Source organism: Eulemur rufifrons, chromosome 10 (assembly GCF_041146395.1).
Source record: "Eulemur rufifrons isolate Redbay chromosome 10, OSU_ERuf_1, whole genome shotgun sequence".
Taxonomy (NCBI): domain Eukaryota; kingdom Metazoa; phylum Chordata; class Mammalia; order Primates; family Lemuridae; genus Eulemur; species Eulemur rufifrons.
In genome coordinates this window covers 12935022-12957365 of record NC_090992.1, presented here as the reverse complement: position 1 = coordinate 12957365, position 22344 = coordinate 12935022, and the positions used below count along the sequence as shown (strand labels likewise).

At 39.5% G+C, this 22344-nt stretch overlaps 1 protein-coding gene across 4 annotated transcripts in view; it reads left to right on the top strand.

The window, feature by feature from the left end:
* Window positions 1–9912: 9912 nt before the first annotated feature.
* CPEB4 (cytoplasmic polyadenylation element binding protein 4) overlaps window positions 9913–22344 on the top strand; it is a 64771-nt gene continuing 52339 nt past the window's right edge. For all 4 annotated transcript variants that reach the window (XM_069483848.1, XM_069483849.1, XM_069483847.1 and 1 more), the window contains exon 1: window positions 9913–11407. In XM_069483848.1, coding sequence (XP_069339949.1) covers window positions 10283–11407 — 1125 coding nt within the window. In that variant the 5' untranslated portion in view covers window positions 9913–10282. The remainder of the gene's footprint in view (window positions 11408–22344) is intronic.

The window sequence follows — 22344 nt, the reverse complement described above, 5'->3', positions numbered from 1 at the left end:
AGTGCTGATGTATGTGTCCACAAGCCACCAGGAAAGACCTGATGTATGGTTCTGTGCAGCCTCATCCCTAATTCTGACTTTGATCACGTTCTCCTTCTCTGACCTGCCATCTTCCCTGGGACACATAGTGCTCCCTGTACTGCACATATACTGCTGCTATTACCTCTTCACATGGCTGTCACTTCAGGAATTATCTCCCTGTCCCCAGGGTCTAACACTGAGCCCATCATGTGCTAGACACTAAATATAGTTTGTTCTGAACTGAATTGGTTCTCTGTGATGACACACATCTCCCCAATCACAAATTAATAATAATCATAGCTGATATTTCTTGGTCATTTGCCATAGGCAAGGTGCTGTGCTAAGAGCTTTACACATATTCCTTCATATGATCCTTTCAACTAACTGCTCAACAGTTTTTACCCTCATTTTCCAGACGCAGAAACTGAGGCTCAGAGAGATAAAAGGACCTGTTCGCAAATAACTCCACTGGCCAATGGAAGAGCTGGGACCAGTCTTGCCTGATTCGAGAGCCCTGTGTTTGTAAGCCACGAGCCGGTGCTTCCCTAACTGTCCTCCAGTTGCTTTTGGATAGCAGTACTCAGAGGAATTGTCTCTTATTTTGATGACTAGTCATTTGTTTGATTCAGTATGCATTTATTTCAGCATGTCTTAGGAAAAAATCACTTACAGCATCTGTTTATGGCACGTCATATTGATTTTTCATTTACATTAGTGATACAAAATTTTCCTTTTAATTTATTTACTTAATTTCTAAAATATTGAGTCCATTTAAAAATAATGTTGAGTGAATGATAAATAAGTAGTACAACAATGTAACACAAATTATGTATCTGAATATAAAAAGGACTAGAATTTGAAAAACGCTGCCTCGGAAACCATTGTATATGGACTAAAAAGAAACACCTACACACACAATGAAACTAATTTTTAAACTCTCATCATGCATTTACAAGTTTATAGAATGTTGCTTAAAAAATGTATCCTAGACCCTGCCTAATGAAGACTCCAAGCAGTCTCTAAACTTCTAAAATTGAATGCATTTATTTCTTTTTCCTCTTTCTATTTTTGGAACTTAGACGGCCAAATGGATTTAGGAAAAAAATTTGCCTCTAAATAAAAAATGAGCCAGGGGCCTGGAGCTCTCCTCTGCCTCATTTCAACTCTGAGCAAATGGTGAATTACAACACCCCTGGACATAGTGGTTTCTAACTACCAAGCTGCCAGGCTTTTAAATAACGGCAGCACAAAAATGTGGCCATAATGCTACCTATTTCCCTTGCTAAATTATTTATGCATTTATTATATTTTACATGGGTTGTTGAACCTGAAGGTACTTCTGCGGGAACTAGGTCATTTCAAGAAGCCCATTACTGAGAATCAACTCAACTCAATTAGAAACTGGCACATACAATTGTATGTGATATTGCTTATTAATATTATATAATTACTGCCTCTGCAGTTGTTTTTGGGTGGTGATGACTCTACGTGTATGTATGGATATGTGTGTGTGCACGCACTATCCAAAGGCTTCAAGGCAATTCACTTCATTAAGAAGCTGTTTAACATTGAGAGTATATCAATAAAGACTAGCTTAATGCAATCGTGGGACTGTACCTAAAATGACTCGGCCAAATGAAGCTATTACCCTGTATAATGTGTTTTACACAAGATGGAAGTGGTTTACTAAGTTTATAAAATCCCTCTCTAGGATTTATAGTGACTGCTTTGCTGTAAGAGCACTAGTGAGGTAGAAGTTTTATGCCAACAGTAACTTCACGTGCTGTTAGGAATTGCTATATTTTCCTCCAAAACAACACAAAGCAACAATAAAATCAAGAGTACTATTTATAAAATGTTCCAAAGTATGCTTGTTACTAAATTCAACCTAATATTTATTACTTTGGACTTGTGACTTTTATAGAAGAAGGAAAAAAATCAATTCAACCTCAATGCAACAAACACTCATTATGTAAGCCTACTATGTGCTAGGCACAATGCTGGACTCAGGGGACACAAAAGAAAAAAAAAAGAATCCCTGATGTGGAGGAGAACTCTCTGGGTGGGACCTAGTCAATTACATAATAGTCAATTATGTGGCCAAGTGTCTGTGCCAGCCTAAGAGAAGATGCCCACCTCTGCCTGGGGGGCAGGGAAGGCCAGTGAGGGAAGCATGCTTGAGTAGGAGCTCTCTGGGCAAACACAGCAGGTGTTCTTGTTAAACAGACATGCACAGAAAGGCCTAAAGTAATTGTGTGGTGAGCATGGGGGACACTTGTGACTCCTCCAAAGACTTTCCCTTCTCTTTTGCTGGCAGAATCCTGATTTTTTTCACATTTCAAATTGGGACCCTTTGGTCTCAGGGAAGGCGAGCCCATGTCTAGGCTAGATCAAGGCATGTGTCCCAGTTCAGACCAAAAAGATATAACAAGGAGTATGCTGGCATGCCTTTGGGAAAAACCTTCCCTATCTGATCAGAGAAAAGTTCATGATGAGAAACTCTAGGCTCTTTGCAGCCCTCTGTTTCTTGCTTCTGAATGCCACTGTGTGATGACTGAAACTGTGGCAGACATCTTCGGATCGTGAAGGGAAGGCCAAGAATGTCCAGAGATTCCAACCCGGAGCCCTGACATCCTTGGCCTACCAGCACCAGGAACCACCCACCTTTAGCCTTCTTGACATGTGAGAAGAGTAACCTGTCACTGTTTAAGGTACTCTGTTACATGCAACAAATAGCATTCATGACTTATTGCAAGTTTGTGGAAACTCAAGTTTTTCAGGGTTCTTGGAGCTATGCTTGTAGAGAGTTGCAAGAGATGTTGCCAAAATGCCAGGCAGGTGCCAGATTGTCTAGAGTCCTAATGCCATGTTAAAGGAGTCTGGCAGTGCTTTCCAAATAGGTCCTCTTCCAGTGGGGTACATGAGATTACTGCAGGCAGCACATAGACAAGGCACTACAGAATTTTGAATTGCACAATGAGAAATTTAGTTCTTTTCCCGTTCTTTTTTAGTCCTTCTAATACCTAAAGAAGACCTTTCAAAACTGGGCTTGGAATCCTTTAACATCTCTCTCCAACCTTATTAATCTTCCTTTTAACAAAAACAAAGGAGGTCTCAGACTCAGGGCCTTTGATATGCATAAAGGATCTAGGAGAAATTCAATATCATTATTTTGGTTTCATTGTTTTAATTTTCATAATTACCTCTTGGTTATGGCAAGAAATACTAGGTTTTTTTTTTTTTATTTTGGGTAGTAAATCAAGTTTCCTTGAATGTATACTTATTTTAAATTTTTTAAAAAGTTAAGTCAACTTATGGAAAAATATTAAATAAGTGATAGTGCAGGAGTTACTCCAATATGGCAAAAATTGTGATTCTAGAATGAAAATCACTGAAGTTTGAAAAATACAGTTGAGTACACCAGGGAGCAATGAATGTAGTTTCCCCACGTAGAAAGATTCAGTGGGCAAGGCCAGGCATCAAGCCTGAAGACAGCTTTTGCATACACACAGAAAAATTTATGTGAGAAATAGTCAGACTTGAACCAAAGCAGAAGATAGAGAGGAAAAAGGAGATGCTCAGAAGAGAAAATGAAGAAAACTTGGGTACCAACTGTCAGAGGGTGGAGAGGGAGAGAGAGGAGTTTGGGACGACTCTTAAGTTTGGCTTCGGCCACCGAAAGAATGAATCACGGCATCATTAAATAAGCTAGAGAACACGGGAGGAGGGAAGATTAGGGCTGGCAGAGAGGGTGATGGGTTGCAGTTGGCCACATGGAATTGAAGGCCCCTTGTGAAACATAGATGGCCCTGTGGACCACTGGTTCTCAATGTGTGTTCACCAAACCATCAGCAACCGCCTGGAAACTTGTTAGAAATGCAAATTCTTGGCTCCATCCCATACCTATTCAATCAGAAATTCTGGTCTGGTTGAACTAGTTCTCCAGGTGATTCTGATGCATGCTAAAATTCAAGGACCACTGGGCAGGCAAAAGAGCTCTGAGTCAAGATACCTGGGCAAAATAACTGGGTTATTTTAGACAAGGCCCTTCCCTGGGCCTCTGTTTCCTCAACTGCAAATTGTGGGCATTCACTTGGCTATAAGACCTCCAGTAGTCACTAAACCTTGCTGAGTTTCAGTACCTCACCCTCAAATATCCATCTCCCCCTTTCTTCTTTAGTCATAGAGTCCTAAATTTTTAACTAACTACTTTGGAGCCCAGAATAAAGACCATACTTCCCAACCTCTTTTGCCACAAGGTATGGCCATGTGGCCAAATTGTGGCCAATGGGCAGAGAATGGAAGTGATGTGTATGTCTTCTGAAAAGTTTCCTCAAAGGGAAGGGTTATGTCTTGCTTCATCTTTTCCTCTGTTCTTTGGTCTGGAATGCACACGTGGTGGCTGGAGCTTGATCAGACATCTTGGATCATAGTAGGGGAGTCACACTTTGAGGAGGGAAGAACAATGACATGGAAGGAACCTGGGTTTCGATGACTCCTTAAAACCATCCTCCAGCTCTATGTTAACTCTTCCAACATTCTTTTATGTCAGAAAAGAACTATTTTGTTTTTTTGGGGGGGGGCAGTTCTTACATTATTATTAGAAATTTCTTACACTTTATAATTTTATGAGAAAATACTATGAGAAAGCTGAACCAAATTACCTTTGGGGCAGGGCCTGGGAATATGCATTTGATGACCTCCCATGGGGACTGATGCACTCTAAAGTTTGAGGTTGGATGCTTAGAAATCAACTCATATCAGTGTGCTTTAGTAACATACATATTCCAAGAACAGGGGAGTAAGAAATTTGGATATAAAAGAAAAGGATCAGTTTTAGTGTTTTTTTTTTTTTTTTTAACACATAGAGATGACTTTCTTTGCACTCTTTTTGATTCAGATTTTAGAATTGAAACTCTTTATAGGACAAATTCTGGCCATAAGGAAATCATCAGACAAACTGGACCAATGCCTGTGAGTTTATGACTACACTGGGGCTAGAATTGTGATCTCTGACTCCCAGCTCTCTGAGTTCTGGACCCTACACCTTCCCTGCAAGCTCTGAAAAGTTATTGTTTTCCCAGCACTGCAGGTAAAAATCCTCCAGCCTAGCCACAGGGTGTGAGATGGCAGCTGTTCAGCGACATGGCCATGGCTTCGATACAGGAAGTGAAGTGTATCCAACCAAAACAGCAAAGGGTAATCTAGGTCAGCAGCCCATCTACATGGGTCGCTGGAGCCACAAAAAAATCCAAGTCATCCCAACGTGATGTACGTCACAGTTTGGAAGGTCAACCCCCTCGTTCCAGATCACCTAAATCTTTGCCAGGATACAGTGATTTCAAGTGAAGCATGTCTGTGTCCTGGCCCTTTCCAAACCATTTATTCAATAAATGCATTGGAGAAACTGGCTTCACCACTCCCCACCAAAATAGCTTGTTAACTATCCACTCCACGTTAATGGTAATACCTCAAATGGGAAGGCAGGAGGAAAATAGTGTTTAAAATGCAGAGGGCTTGCACAGGTTTGCAAAACAACAAACAAAAGGAGAAAATGCAACCCAGCAATTAGTTGTAAAAAAATAATGGTGCTTTCTCAGTACACATGCACACTTTCCAATATTGAAACAGGGTGGGGTTTAATAAAACCTGCTTTTTCGACTTGGTTTTGTTTCTGTCCAGCTAGCCTTATGGCAGTGAGCTTCCAGGTACATTTGGAGAAAAGGATATTCCTAAAGTAATTTCACCTTTCTCTCTTCCCCTGCCTTCACGGGGCCTGCCTTTGCATATTATTATTTGTTAGTTTCATTAAAATATGTATTCCACTACAACATTCGAATGCTTATTAATGTTGTCAGGTAAAGTAACGGCTGAGTATCAATCTCTTGAAGGACTGGACCATATACTTGCCCAGACTTGTCTTCTCAGTACAGCTCACTAACCAAAACCAACGCCAAGGACATCATGTCCTTCAATTCAATTACAGAACGCTCCTGGGCTGTTAATTCTAAAAGGATCAACTGCTTTAAATATTTGCATGCAATAAGCACATGCTCATGTAATTTACAGCAGTGGCTGGTGGCTTTTTTTGTATGGGTGTCACATTTGTATACTGTGCCCCTGTGTCTTATGGAAATGAACTGAAACAGGGCTACTGCGTTGTACAAATCCAGTAGGCAGCAGTCACATAGCATTCTGTGGTGCCTTATGGAGCTGCACAGTGCACAACCTGGCCAGCCCGGGTGATGGTACTGATTGCTAGTCATTACCCACGCCCCCTGGGGAGCTTGAGTGTGGGCTACTGGGAGAAGGTTGACAATGTAAGTTTCAAGGGCAGTGGTGGAGGACACTAGAGCTGGAGTGGGGCAGAGTTCACCCTGTGTGATTATGGGATGAGATTTATATTGCCTGCCAAGTTTTAAAAGAGGCCAGTGAAGGAGACATTAATGACCTGCTTCCTGGGAGGTTCTAGGTTCTGGGTGTGGTTGACCTCAAACCCCAGAGAGGGGCTGGGCAGTAGCCAGCAGGGTGCAAGCATTTCCCAGCCTATAACTTCTCTGAAGGTGTGTCAGCCCTCACTGCATTGGACAGGGAGAGAGCTTCTTTTTTTTTTTTTTTTTTAATTTGGTGGCACCTTAATGTTCAGGCAGAGCTTGCTTTCCGTGCAACCCAAAGCTTCCTGCTGAGCATGCTTCATGAGAAGGGCTCTCTTCTGCCAGCAGAATGTTCAAGCCAGCACTCATCTGCAACTGTAGATCCCTTTGGAGATCCTAAATGGAGCTACTGAATTGTTGTCATGGTTACCATGGGACAGCTTCTGAAGCCAGAATGTTTTCAAGGCGGGCAGCCCTGGCTGGGTATCCTGGGTTTCTGAGTAGGCAGCTGACCCAAGAGAATTGATTTCTCCTTCCCTCTCCCATGCTTCTAGTCCCCAAGCAGGAGGCTGACAGATGTCTCCAGTGATCATTTTTGCTTGCTTCAGCCCAGCCCAAACCTACAGCCCACACTTGATTTAGCCTGAAAAGATCAGACTGTCCTGGCAGCACCTGACTGTGGCCCTGGGTGTGCCGCCTCCTTCCACAAACCAAGACATGTTCCTAGACTCCCTAACGCACACAGCTGCTTCTAGGCAAACGACACTTGTGAACTAGTCCTCTGTACTTAATATGTTAAAAAGGAACTGACATTGTTGAACACCTCTTATGAGCCCAGAACTTCACATGTATCTTACGTAATTTGCAAATCTAGCAAGGGAGGAAATATCGTCTATATTTTATCTATGAGGAAACAAGGGCTTGTACAGGTGATACCCAGGTCTGGACAACTAGGATGTAGCAGAGCTGCGGTTCAAATTCAGGGCTGTTTGGTTTCAAAGGTGCTCTTTCTTCCAAGTGATGGCCATTTTAGCCCCGGAGAAGAATTGGTAGCTCCAAGACACCCTCAACAATCTATTAGGCACAGAACATCCATTTATTTATTCTATAAACATGTCCTGAGTGTGCTCTGTGCCAAACCCTCTGCTGGCCACTGGAAACATAAAGATAAATCAGACACAGCCTTTGCCCTCAAGAAACTAACCTGCTGACAACCAGCAGTAATTAAAAGAGAGGAATCTACAAGGCACTAGTGAGAGGAGCAGTCAGGAAAACCATTCTGGAGGAATGATTTTTGCCTGTTTGTTCATTCATGTTTTCAGGATCCATTCACTGATGCTTCATAGCTACAATGTCCGCTCCTCAGAGAGCCTACAGCCGAGCACAGGTCCGGGAGACACAAACAACTATTCCAGTATGGTGTAATAAGCACCGGAGGTACACAGGGCTGTGGACGCTTGAGAGAATTCAGAAGACCCTGTTGGTAGCTTTTGAATTGATTCCTAAAACTAAAGAGGAGTTTATCAAGTGGAGAAGAGGGGAAAGGTCATGCAAAAAAGCACTGAGAGTGTGTTTGGAGGGAGATGAGGCGTCAAGGTATATCGCCCACAAGGTGGAAAGGCGTCCCTACCAGGCTAAGGAGTTTGGCTTTTATCCTCGAGGGAATGAGCAGCCATAGAAGAGATCGGAGGAGGGGAGCTCCAACGTGAGACTTTAGCTTTGGAAATGTGTAAGGTGAACTAGAATGGAATGCGGCGGGGCTTAGCCACGGACGCCTACAGCAGCTGCACATCTATGCTTGGGGGACCACTTCAGATGCGAGCCTAAGACAGGCCGGAGGAGTCGGGGTGCGGGTGGGTGAACGTAAGGTGAAAGGAGAGTCCCTTGCCAAGTCTACGTTCCGGGCAAGGGGATGCGCCGTTCTAGGCACCGTGCAGCTGCTGGGAAGACCCGCCTCCCCTTCCAGATCCCTCTGGGGCGGAGCTCGGTCCAGAGCACGTGACGCCTGGGGCACCACCTTTACTGCGGGCAGTCTCCTCGCTCATTCACGGTTTCATGGGTCACCACATTGATCACCAACACCTTTATTCTAAGATATAGTGCGCGAGGAATCCGTTATTTTTGGCGCGTCCCCCATTTCTCCTCCTGCAAAGCCCGGGTGGGGAAGATAAATAGCGAAGGACTCCTTTGCCCACACAAAACATGGCGACCTGGTGCGCTCAGCCTGGGTCGGGAGAGAGGGTTCCAGGCTCCGGGCCTCACTCGCTGGGCGAGGCGCAGACGGAAGGGGCGTCTCTCAAGGTAACTTTTCGACCTTCCTGGGAGGGCGCCTGAGCCCAGGGGGCGTGGTCTTGTCTGAGTTCTAACAGATGATTGGTCTTTTGGCAGGTGGGTGGGGTGTCCGTGCTACCCCACCCCTCCCTCTTCGAACCGGAAGTGTCTCTTGGTCTTTCCAGCTGGTTGTCATTTCACTCGGCTCGGTCCTGAGGAGAAGGACTCAGCCGCGGCTGCGGGACCCGGGCACCGGGAGGTGGCGGCGGCGGCGGCGGCGGCAGCGGCAGCGGCAGCGGCGACAGCAGAGAAGGAAGAGGAGGAAGAAGGAAAGAAAAAGAAGAGCCAGGCGGAGTCCGCAACAACGACAGCGGGGACTGCGGGACCGGGGCAAAGCAGCGGCGGCGGCAGCGACGGCCCAGCAACCGTGAGGAGAAACAAAAGCCTTCTAAATTATAGTTTTTAAAAAACCTGGGGGAGAACGGAGAGAGCGCTCCAAGGGGGAGGCCCTTCTCCTTTAGGATAACTGCGGTAGTGGGTTTTTCCTTTTTCCTCCCCTTTTTTCCCCCCTCACCCCCCTGCGGAGAATCGAACTGAGAGAACTGAACAAACCTCCTCTGGGTCCCATGAGGGAGAAAAAACCCGGAGCCGCAGAGAGGGGAAGAGGCAGAAACCGCAGGACCTTCCAGGTCGCCCCCTTGGCCCCCGCACCCCCGGGCCGTCAGCTCGCCCTTGCTGAGTCTTGCTAATCCTTCCTGATCGCGACCTCCCCCAACCCCAAAGAGGGAGAAACGGGTGTTTCCAACCCCTTTCATGGGGGAGAGGAAGCCGGGGGGAGCCCAGGAACAGCGACCACGGCAAGATCTGCGCCCGGAGCCTCAGGAACAGCCCCAGAGGCCAAAACTGCACCCTGCGAAAGAGCAGAAACAGGACCAGGAACAGCAGAAACCTCCCTGCAATCATCTTTCCATTAGTCAGTGCTGATTTCCTCTCCCGCAACCAGGAATTAGGAATTCACCTCCCACCCCAGATAACCTAATATAATCTATATATATAAATATATAATATATAATGTTCTTAAATTATTCCTGATTTTTTTAACCAAGCTGCCAAGAAAAGAACATATTCTCCCCTTAGCCCTATTCTAGTTTTTATGTGAGTGAATCTAAACTGCTGAGGAAGACCATATGTGATTGTTAAATTATATATATATCTATATTTTTACTCTGCGCAATGCTTATTCTTCTACATCCATAGATGCTTGAGAAGCTGTGTTTTTGTCATTCATGTACATTTTCCTTTGGAAAAAGAAAGCGCCTATTTTACTAACCAAAGACTTGATTTTTACCCTCTTCATTTTTATTCCCTCATAGAAATAAGCCCAATTGGATCCATGTCAATGTTTTAGGAGATTTTTTTTAGTTGTGTTTTTTTTCTTTCAGAGATCAGAATTCCAAATCAGAACAATTTAGAGTGATAAGCTGCGATCTTTGAGCTGGCTATAAATAAGACATTTCAAGCAAACAAACAACTTAAATTTTGAGTAGAGGGAAAAAAGGCATTGAGACATCAGGTTATCATTTTTTATTGTGAGATTCTGATCCTAAACATAATAAATGGGGGATTACGGGTTTGGAGTGCTAGTGCAAAGCAATACTGGGAATAAATCTGCTTTTCCAGTCAGATTCCATCCACATCTGCAGCCTCCTCACCATCACCAAAATGCCACCCCCAGTCCTGCTGCTTTTATAAATAATAACACAGCTGCCAATGGCAGCAGTGCTGGGTCAGCTTGGCTCTTTCCTGCTCCGGCTACCCATAACATTCAGGATGAAATCTTGGGGTCAGAAAAAGCAAAAAGTCAGCAACAGGAACAGCAAGACCCTTTAGAAAAGCAGCAGCTTTCCCCAAGTCCCGGTCAGGAAGCTGGAATACTGCCTGAAACCGAGAAGGCAAAATCAGAAGAAAATCAAGGGGACAATTCTTCGGAGAACGGCAATGGGAAGGAGAAAATAAGAATCGAATCTCCAGTCTTGACAGGATTTGATTATCAAGAAGCCTCCGGGCTAGGTACTTCGACCCAACCCTTGACATCTAGTGCATCGTCTCTCACTGGTTTCAGTAACTGGTCAGCAGCGATAGCGCCTTCTTCCTCTACAATAATCAATGAAGATGCAAGTTTCTTTCACCAGGGTGGGGTCCCTGCCGCTTCGGCTAATAACGGTGCTCTGTTGTTTCAAAATTTTCCCCATCATGTCAGCCCTGGCTTTGGAGGCAGCTTCTCTCCTCAGATCGGGCCTCTCTCGCAGCACCACCCTCATCACCCTCATTTCCAGCATCATCACAGCCAGCATCAGCAGCAAAGGAGGTCTCCTGCCAGTCCCCATCCCCCACCCTTCACACATAGAAATGCTGCTTTTAACCAGCTGCCTCATTTGGCGAATAATCTTAACAAACCCCCCTCTCCATGGAGCAGCTACCAGAGTCCCTCTCCAACACCCTCTTCTTCCTGGAGCCCAGGAGGTGGTGGATATGGTGGTTGGGGAGGTTCCCAAGGCCGAGATCACCGCAGAGGGCTGAATGGTGGAATAACGCCCCTGAACTCCATCTCCCCTTTGAAGAAAAATTTTGCAAGCAATCATATTCAGCTTCAGAAGTATGCTCGGCCCAGCTCTGCCTTTGCTCCTAAATCCTGGATGGAAGATAGCTTGAACAGGGCTGACAACATTTTTCCTTTTCCGGTAAGATTGTGTTCCATTAATAGATTAAGATGAATAAGGAAAGAGCATAGTGTAATATCTGTGTAACTAAAGAGTTTGGATTGTCCTTATTCACATCAGAGCACTTCTTAGATAGAAAATGAATCAATTACCAGACCTCGTTTTAGCAGGAGAGGCGTGTAATTTGGAACAAAATATTTAGCTGTTTCTTTTGCAATTTTCTAAATTGTAGCCTTAATCTTGCCATAGATAATTATGAATACCAGGTATCTAGTGATGTCATAATTATTAACTGTAATTAATACCTTTCTTGACTGACAAGATAATCAGGGTCAGTTTTTCTCTACTTATTTAAATGAGAATAAGTAATATATATGTAAGTATATTTCATCGTGGAAACTAATGAATGTTTTCTGCCCATATGAAGTAACTGAATAACTAAAAAAAATTCTTTTGACACTATAAAGTAGTGATTCACTGAAAACCACTTATTGAATTACAGTTTTCTCATTGGTTACATTTTAAACCTCTCTGAACCTTGAAGTCTGCACAGTCTGATCAATTCCGCAATTCCTCTTAAATGTCTTTGCAAATTCTGGCCTACTTTATGTCAGTAAGGACTACTAGTGAGAGAGAAATGATCTAAATGTCTTCTTTATCCCCATTTATTTTTGAATACTATGAAACTGTTGATCTCAGAGTGACTCTGTGCCTTTCACCCATTTGTTTATTTTCCAGTGTTAACGCTAGGGGTGTAGATAATTAAACTGTTCCTAAAAATAGATCTAGGCAAAGATCACTTGTCTTTCTTGTTATCAGTATATCCTTATTCTGGCAAGAGTCGTTGTTTGATGTTTTTGAATTATTGAGCAGCCAGTTTAGTTGATACAAATAAGATAAAGGGAATTTCATAGTTAAACATCAGATGCCCCACTAAATTTATGTATACTTGGGGATATGATCATTTACCTGTGTTTAGGAAATTTATAGGGGGTAATAAACTAACATGGAATCCAGTCCTCACTACAACCCCACAAGGTAAGTTCTATTATTATCCCCATGTTACAGATGAGGAAATTGAGTATCGGAAAGAAATAATAACTTGCCCAAGAGCACACAGCTAGTAAGAGTACAAATTCTAGGTTAAAAAAAACAAAGATTAAAAATATGTATTACATACATGTGTGTATATACTCATGTGCTACAGCTAGAGGGTTATTTGAGAAATTTTTCTGCAAGAGCTAAAAAAGATTACAGAATAGTTGCAGTGTTCCCAAATATGATGTTAGCACAAGCAGAATTATCTTTTTTAATTAGTAATTTGTTGAGGGTGCGGGAAGTTTGTCATGAGACCCCTGTGTCATTCCAAGGGGTTAAATATGTATTCCTTCCCTGAGGATTCAGGTGCAGTGTAGCTTAAAATGTTTCAGGTTATATTTACATTTTTTCAAATGATTTTTTTGCCTTTCAAAAAGCTTTTGGCATTTGCTTTTTTTTTTATTTTTTTATTTTTTATTAAAAATTTACACCACATATACTCACTATTAAGGCATTTGCTTTTAGAAAGAGTTTTTACTCGAACTAAAGAGCAATTGCTGCTTTAGTGGTCAGGTAAAATGCTGTTTAAGACATGGACAATTTCGTGAAGTCTGTTTTTAAAAAGTTGCTTTTGATATTCTTTAGAACGTAAATTTAAAGGACATTTAGTACAATGATAACTTTTATGAATTATTCCTCTTTTGCCAATCTTAAAAATCCAAGATGGCATTTTATACATTTTAATTGGATTAAGATTTAACTCAGAACTGAAGATACTTTTCTATCTTATTTTGCTCCTATGCACTGGCAGAATGAATTTATGTGACCTCATGGTCTGTATCCCATTCTCAGCTTAGTACTTTTCGATAAAGTTTTGCTTTGGGAAAAATGAAAAGTCCAGAAAATGAATAAAATGTGCATATTAATATTTTTCCTATTGTGCTAATTGAATGTGTTTAACGTGTGAAATCTTTTTGATCAGACAGTTTCTTTGGAGGCTAACTAAGCTGATTTATGAAATAATAGAGTAAGATAGATACTAAAAGATATTATTAGAAACTAACTCTTCACTTAGAATTGCTGTATATTATGGATAGAAAAAGGATGGGGTCAATGTATCTGGCTCAAATGTGGTAGGATTACAAAGTAAATTGCTGATTTCTGCTCCCCATCCCCACCATTTGGAAGAGAGAGAATGTGTATGTGTGAGAAAAAGTGTGAGAGAGAGAGCATGAGCACAGGGAGAGAGAGCTAGCGAGGGGGTGATTTGAAAGTCACAGGAGAAATAAGTGATTTGAAAAAATCTCTATGGCAAGAAACTCCTAATTGGGTTTTGAAAAAAATCATAAGAAGTAAATAAACTGACTAACTGTGGTTCTTACTTAAATGAATGCAGTTCTTTTTGTGTATGTGTGTGTGTTTTTAAACAATAATTCTTTTCAATTAGTTTTTTGGCACAAAGTACCCTTTTGAGTTGATATGAATGACTTGGTTAAATTTGATCTGGGGAAAAAAAAAAAAGGGAGAAACATTTATTTGACTGGGAGCCAGGAGTTAGGTTGTGGTATTGGCTCTATCAGAATCAACATTTGGGGGCCTAAGTTTCTTCATAAAATGTGGGGTGTGACCTAGGTCATCACTGAGGCTCCTTATGATTCTAAAGTAACCTACTGTGAAATTTAGCTGAACTGTTGCAACTACAATCCACATTCTTCTTTCTAAATACTCCTGTATTATTTAAATTTATAAGCACTTAAGCACTATTAATTTTAGGAAAGAAATTTTATAGATATTAGCAATTTAATTTCAATTGCCATTAAAAAGAATTTCTTAGGTGTTATAGAGAGATCTTGAAATATGCTACAGACTTTACAGGATAGTGCTTACATGGTTACATTATAATATTGATATTCAATCTAAAGCTAGCATGTTATTGTCATATTAAAAGACAATAATTTACTGCAAGTGTAACTGGTACTGAGCAACATTTATTTTAATTTGAAATGAACCAGAATGATTTTTACTTTTGTTTACTGCAGGTTTGGGTACATGCAGTAATTAAAATTAATGATAACATTTTAAATTAGTTTTTTGGTCCAATCTCAACTTTCCCTTGTATCCATGTTTATCAAGCATGAGCAGAGATTCCAAGTATGTGAATGAGCCCCCAATAACTGATATGGGAAAGCATTTTATTTTGGGAATTTTTTTGTATTAAAATTTGTTTCTAAGTTGCTTTTGTTAGCTTAAAATTAAAATGAATTCAGATGGAATGCCTCAAATCCTGTTTTTAGACACAGCTGAACTAATATGCATTTCATAACAGCTAACATGCCTACTGTGTTCTAAGTGTTTCACATATATTAACTCATTTAATTCATTCAACAATCCTATGAGGTAGAAATTACTATTCACACACAAGATTTGGCTCTTAACAATTATACTACAGTGTGTCTTCACATAATCATAATATGGGGGTGTGGGGGAAAGAAATGCCTTCCAGAAGCATGTAAGATGAAAGGAAAAATTTTGCAGTGATACATGATTACCAAAAGCTGATTGTAGATAGAGTTTTGAAAGTGGAAAATAATAGAATGTACTTGTTTATCAACTTTAAATGTTAAACTTAAATAATATTCAAGTCAACACTTTTGTTTTAGTTTTGAGTACATACTATATATCGGGCACTGGTCTAGGCATTTTCACATAGGTGATTTCACCTCCTATGTAGGATTACTCAACCCTGTGACATTTGGTTTTACTGTCCTGATTTCAAAATGAAGAAACAAGGTCCATATTCATGTGACTACAAGCATAATTTGACTCTTACATTAAGGGGAAAAAAAAAAAATCCTACCTATTCTGCCAAAAACATCTTGGAATTCTGATGTCCAAACCAAATACTATATTGGGGCATCTGCCAATAATTATATTTAAATATAACACTTCTTTGGAGGGGTGCCTAGATCTTCTGTCCGTATAGGAAAGTGAAGGAGAATTGCCTAGTATATAGGCTGACACCTGCTTATCTGCAGCTCGATTATGTTCCCATCTTCATTAGCTAAGAATCAGGAAGTAAGCAAAAAAAAAAAAAAAAAAAAAAAAAAATCTGTATGTTGGTCACAAAGACTATCCTAAAACTTGATTGATAGGGAAACAGTTTAGGACTTTACTTGGAGCCCATATGCTCTTATTTTAGACACTAGCACCACTGATGTGTTAAATTGTCTTAACCAGGCAAATAATTCATGTCACTTTAATGACTCTCCTAGTTTTGTCAGTATATGGATCCTCCAAATTATATACTGCATCTTATGTTTGCTGCAATGTTGCAGTTCTGAAATTCATGGTGAATTATTAAAATTGTTTAACGTGCAACCTCATTACATTTTCTTGTTTCTTAATACAGTATAGTTCCAAGAGGGATCTTTGCATAGGAAACATTTTCTTTGACTTAGAAGGGAGGAGACTTACTTTTTAACTTTAAAGTATGAATTGGATGGTTCTAGTTCTAGCAGAATTGAGATATTGGAAAAAAGCCTACCCGGTATAAATTTCCCTTCTTTGCAGAGGGCCTTTTAACTAGGTTTAATTGCTTTTGTGGTGGAATTGAAACTAATTTTGGGGTAGAGTTTTTTGATTTTTTTTTTTGTTGTTTTCAGAGAAGCCATGGAATATCATCAGCACATTGCTCCAACATATTTCAGGAAAAACCTGTTTATTGCAAGCCTAGTGAATGTGGTTTTTGCTAGTTAAAACTAGAAAGATGCTACTATGAGTTCATGAGTTTAAGCTTTTGAGACCTTGTTGGTATCAGTTCATGAGAAAGAAATGGGAAGAGTAGTCTTAAAATTAATATATGCCAGATTTGAATTTTATTTTCCTTATTACTAAATTTATTTTCCTTATGACTTTCCTCTGTCTTACTAGCAAATAAGCTTGAAGATTCACTGTCACATTTTTGGCACTGTATTGTACCTGGGTTTTGGTCTCATCACAGATAAGATAATGTAAATAATGTTTTTCTTTAAGGCACAGAGCCTAGAATATGAGCGTTCATTTTAATTTTTTGTGACAAAACTTATTTTGTTTAAGTGTTCAAAGGTGCTTTGTAGAAATTGAAAATATTTTTTTACCAAAATAAATTTAGAGCGATATATATTTTTTGATGCAAATTTAGTGTAGATTCTCATCAAATTTTTTTCCTCATCACATTTTATATTATTGAAACAGAATGAGTTCCATGTTCAAGTTTTCAGAAAATATTTAGTGGATGGAAAGATAAAGGTGTAGATCTTACTTTTAATCCCTTTCTCAAGGTGAAACAGGAATAATTATTGAGAAAGACTATTTTGTGAGGCCAAACAATGTGATAGAGTGAAGCACAGGCTGTGGATCCAGATAGACTTAAGATTGACTCTGTGAATTTGAATATAATTGTTTAATATATAAGGCTGTTTTTTAAATAAATAAAACAAAACATGTAAATTTTTTTTTAAGAGAGGTTTGACTCTAAACTCTAATTAGCAGTTTGACCTTGAGTAAATCTTTTAAATTTTGAAGGCAATATCTCATCAAGATAATAATACCTAGCAGTGAAGGGTTATTGTGAGGTACCTTATGTATGTGGCCATATTAGGTTGCTTACATTTGTTAAAATTTAAAATATGGCTCTCTAATATTGAGTAAAGTCATGAAATTAAAGTAATTACAAATATAGCTTGGGTTCCCATGATAGATTTTGAACAATTCTTAGGTCTCCTTTTGAATAAGCTATAGATATAACCCAAGACAGATAAAATGTTTAGAAGAATTATCAATTTTCTTGAGGGGAAGCTTTATAATTATATATATGCTTAAACTTTCATTAGCATTGGCAGCCTGTATCTTTTAGTATTTTGAAAGATTTTGCCTATAGTTCTTTTTTAAAGAACTTTAGAACATGTAATTGCTTTTGCATACATTAAAGGAGATGGCATTTGAATGGAGAATTCTTTTTTGAGACGGAGTCTTGCTCTGTCACCTGGGTTAGAGTGCCATGGCATCAGCCTAGCTTATGGCAACCCCAAACTCCTGGGCTCAAGTGATTCTCCTGCCTTAGCCTCCCTAGTGGCTGGGAGTACAGGTGCACACCATGACACCCAGCTAATTTTTCTATTTTCAGTAGAGATAGGGTCTCACTCTTGCTCAAGCTGGTCTCGAACTCCTGAGCTCAAGTGATCCTCCCATTCAGCCTCCCAGAAATCTAGGTTTACAGGTGTGAGCCACCGTGCCCGACCCATAGTTTTGACTTGAGTATAGTTTGGCTTTTATCATGGAATATTGTTTTTTGTATTCTAATTAATTTATCTAGCACACATTTATTGAGCACCTGCTATGTTAGGGAATATAGAACTCTCACGAAAATTATTTGAGAATATAGTTTGTAATGTATTTCTGACCTGTGCTAATCTTTGAGTGACATTGAACATGCATTTTTCCTCTTAAACATTATAAACATTATCAACTAGCTTAATAGTTTTATTTCATTTTGATTCATAAGCTGTTTAATCTTTAAGGCAAACAAATTCAACTTTAGATATGACAAAAACATTGTGTAAATGACATTTCCAAATATTTTATTAATGTAGCCATTAATGTGTTTCTAAATACACTTGCATTTGGAAATTTTAAATTTTTGAAAAATTATTTATAGTTTTCCAAACTATTTAGAAATTTATAAATATACTCTTATTGTATAAGGTACCTTATACATTTGTACTTAACGTGTGCTTATTTATGTTCTATGACAAAATGGTACCACAAAAGGCAAACTTTAAATATGAATAGCAGAATTCAGGTCCCACTACATGTCAAAGAAAAGCTCCATGAGCTACTTACAGGTGCTTTCTCACGTTTACAAACTGAATTATTAAAGTTTAAAGCCTTAAGCTATACATCTTGCAGGGTATTTAGGTTGGGCAATTTCTGTTTGCTGAATATTTATCAGATATATTCCATGATTTTTAATAGACCTAAGCTCTAGTTAATCCTTCAGTGTTATACATTTTAAAGCCCTATGTATATTTAAAATATCATGTAACATTTTAAAAAATAGTTCTTTCCAATATTCTTGAGGAATGCATCTGGTTAATGGATGATGGTGCTAGTCAGTAAAATAGCTGCTGTCATTTTACTGTCTATAAGACCTTAAAAAAAAAAAGCCTAAATATAAGAACATTACTCAGAATGTTCTTATACTCAGAAAAATGCCCTAATTATGGTAATGGAAGTCAGATCTGGATTCTAGATATGGCTTTGCCACTTACTAGCTATGTGACCTAGGGCAAGCTCCTCTACCTTCCTTATCCTTCATTTTTCTCATTTCTTTTGTCTGGTCTTTTTGAGGATAAAATGAGATATGTCTAATATTTGGCTTCCAGAAGATTCTGTTGTTGTGTAAGAAGCAAGTCATCAAACAAATATTAATTCAAAGTCTTATTCAAAGAGTAGCATAATTTCTTCTTGCTTTTATTTCTTTGTTCTTAAAAAAAAGAATAGCATAATTTCTTAAAAGGTGAAAAGCAGTGTATAAAGGGTGTGTGATGAACTTAATTTTAAATAAATGAACAACAATTTTAAAAATCAAATCGAATCACTGTACTTAAAAAAATAAAATCAAATAAAAAAATAAGAAAATCACTGCGGGGACTGATGATCTTCTTGAACACTGCTGAAAAATACAATGCCCAATGGGTGATTTTTTTTATCCCTGTGTCTTCTTAATGTTTTATTATGGAAAAATTTAAACATATTCCATAATAGACAAAATAGTCTTGTGAACGCCCATGTCCGTGTCACCTAGCTTCAACAGTTATTAGCTCCTGGGCAGTTCTCTTTCGTCTATACCCTTAATCTTCTCTCTCTCCCCTTTCCTATTAATATTATTTTGAAGTAATTCCCAGATATCATATCACTTCATCTGTAAATGGTTAAGTATGTGTGTCTAAAAGGTAAGGAATCTTTTTTATAAAAACAAAAACAATTAAAATTTTTTTCAAGTTATTTTTAAAAGAAAGATAGTAAGCAACTGAAGCAAGGCCCACATTTCTATTGTACCTGGTCAGCCTATTTCACTGCTCAACCTGTTGCTAATTTCTAAGGAAATAACTGTTGGCTTCATCTCTTCCTCCTGGGCCATCAAAAGGAAAAATAAGAGAGATCCAGCTAAAGCTCCAAAATATCCACCGGTGACCAGAAATTTGGGGAGGAGATTGTACCTTTTCCTCCCTTCATCTCAGCCTTCCTCTAGGTTCAGGCTTCTGTGGACTTGTGGGGAGGACCTCTGGAAGGAAGAGAGAACAGGACAGGACTGAGCCTTTTGGTTGTAGTATTTTTGTTTTTGTTTTTTAAGAGGAATATAGAGGTTTGGTGTCTTTTGCAAGCCTTTGGACTGCATCAAACTTTTTTTATTTCTTGCTTTTGATGTGCAAATGTTTGATGCTTTCAAGGGACTATGGACTGGGAATACTTAACCATGGCCAGCATGATTCTTCTCATGAAGTACAGTGTGGTGACCTCCTGTTTTGTGCTGAGTGTTGAGGAGTGCCTTCTGCCAAGAGACTCTGGAGAGCTAAGGACGATGTGGGAGGAGTTGTGAGGGCCCAGGAAGGTGGAGACTGGGCACAGGCTGCTTTTTGAGGTTGCTATCAAGGCTTCCAAAAGAAAAGAGATGTCAGGGTTACAGGACACAAGGGTTATAGTTTAGGAAAAAAGATTGTACATTTGGGTGGACCATTCTCCCTGCTGACCCTGGACCCTACTGAGGCCTAACAGACACGGAGAAAAGGAACCTTGACAGCCAATCAAGGTCTTCATGGGTCTTCATGATATTCCTTAGGGCTGAGTTTTAGTACATTTACCTACTTAAACTAATGACCTCTTGCCCTGAATAGCTTATTAGGTAGGAGAAGAAATCTTATACTGATATTTTTGGGTTCAGAGGTTTGGGCTTATTTTGGTTATCTCTATGAAAATGGGTTAAAGGAAATAGCACAGAACAGCCGAATTATTCAGATACAACCAAGACCTAATTTAAAATGTGAGTTTCATGTTCTTTGTCCATTGCACCAGAGATTGAAGGGGCAGGAGGAATGTTTGTCGAATAAGTCCACCGAATGCCCGGTATTATGCCTGTGCTGTCACATGTCTTGTCTCATTTCCTTCTCACCACAGTTTTATAAAGGAGGTGTTGTTACCCTCGTTTTGCTGATGAAATCAAGGTTCAATGATTGTTGCAGTGTAAAAATCACTTGCTTAGTATATGGTGATTTGAACTCAGGTCTTGTAATAGATTTTAATTATTTCTCTCTGCCAGGCAAGATTAGAATGAACAAACTGTCAGGAAGAAGAAAAGGTCTATTCGTCTAGGAACTAATTGAGCCTAGAATGCCAGTTTGTTTTTTTTAATACAAATAAGTTGTGACAAGAAGTGTTTATCACTTGAAGGATTTCTAATGTTCAAAATGAGTGTAGTTTATTTAGTGAAGGTGGAATTAAAAAATGTTCCCAAAGGCTTTCTGGAGAAATGATCTGATTTGTCAGTTCAGGTGGGATCCAAATGGAGCTATTGATCCAGTCAGGGTAATACACTGAAGACATTCATCCATTTAGTTCTAGTTTGTAATTCTATTAGCAAACATTTGGTAGCCTAAGATCTATAAGACTTTGCCTTCATTAAAGAGGTCTTGATGAAAAAGTACTGACTGAAGAGGGAACTTGTTAAGAAATATGAAATGCTATTCAATGTGGTTCCTCCTAAAGTCAGATTAATTACCTTTTTGACTTTAACCTCTGACACTTGTTTGCATTCAGGCCATGTCCACACAATGAAGGATTTCGTATCTTGCAGGTGTCAACAGAGGGACAATTCTAGGCCATGACAAGACTCATTTAAGCAGACCACTTTTTTTAGCTTTTGTTCTCAAGTCAGACTCTGCCACTTACTATGTGATTTTGTAGGCAGTTAGTTAACTTCTTATAGCTTCATTTGCCTAAAATGGGGACAGTAAATAACAGTACTGACTTCACATGGTGGTTGTGAGGAACTAATGTATGTAATTGATAATATAATTCATGTAAGATGCACAACACAGAGCCAGGAGGAACATGTTAGCCACTTTCTATATTGGTGGTGGTGGATTTATGGCATGCTACACATATGCTACAATCTGTGGATATGGAGATGAGTGAAGGTCATAGTTCAGTGGGTAGATAGTTATACCAGAGCTTATCAATATCACGTGGGACGTCAGAGTGCTAGGGAGATGCAAGGGAAAAGGGACATGTTGCCTGCACAGGGATGTGAGGGTCATTTGGAAGTAGGATCTTGAAAGTTGGCATAGTCAACTCTTGATAATCTGTGGGCTTAAATATTATTTAATCCAAGAAGAATATTTACATTTTGGAAAATCTTGGATTAAAACTCCCATAGCTACCTTTGATTAATTATGGGCTCTCCTGGCATCTCAAACTTCCTGTTTATTTTGGCAGCTGACACACTGGCATGGACTTTACTTTCAAACCAAAATATTTTCGTTTCCCTTCTTCACCAGGGAAAGTTTAAGCCAGAAAGAGAAACTTCCATAGCCTGATTCAGATACGTAGCTTTCTGAGAAGTGATGATCACTGTAATGTATGTTTTTACAGAAAGAGAATGAGTAATGTATGTTTTACAGAAAGAGAATGAGTAGATGGATTTTGGCTTTGGTTCTTAATAATGTGATTACATTCAATTAATTACATTTTGTGTTTTAGTTAGACCCAGTCCAGTAATGCCAAAACACACTAACTCAAGTATAAAAAGAACTGATAATTGGTTGTGGTGGTGGTAGTGGTAGCATAGGGTATATTTAGATGAGAAAGTTTAGGTTGAGGAGTTA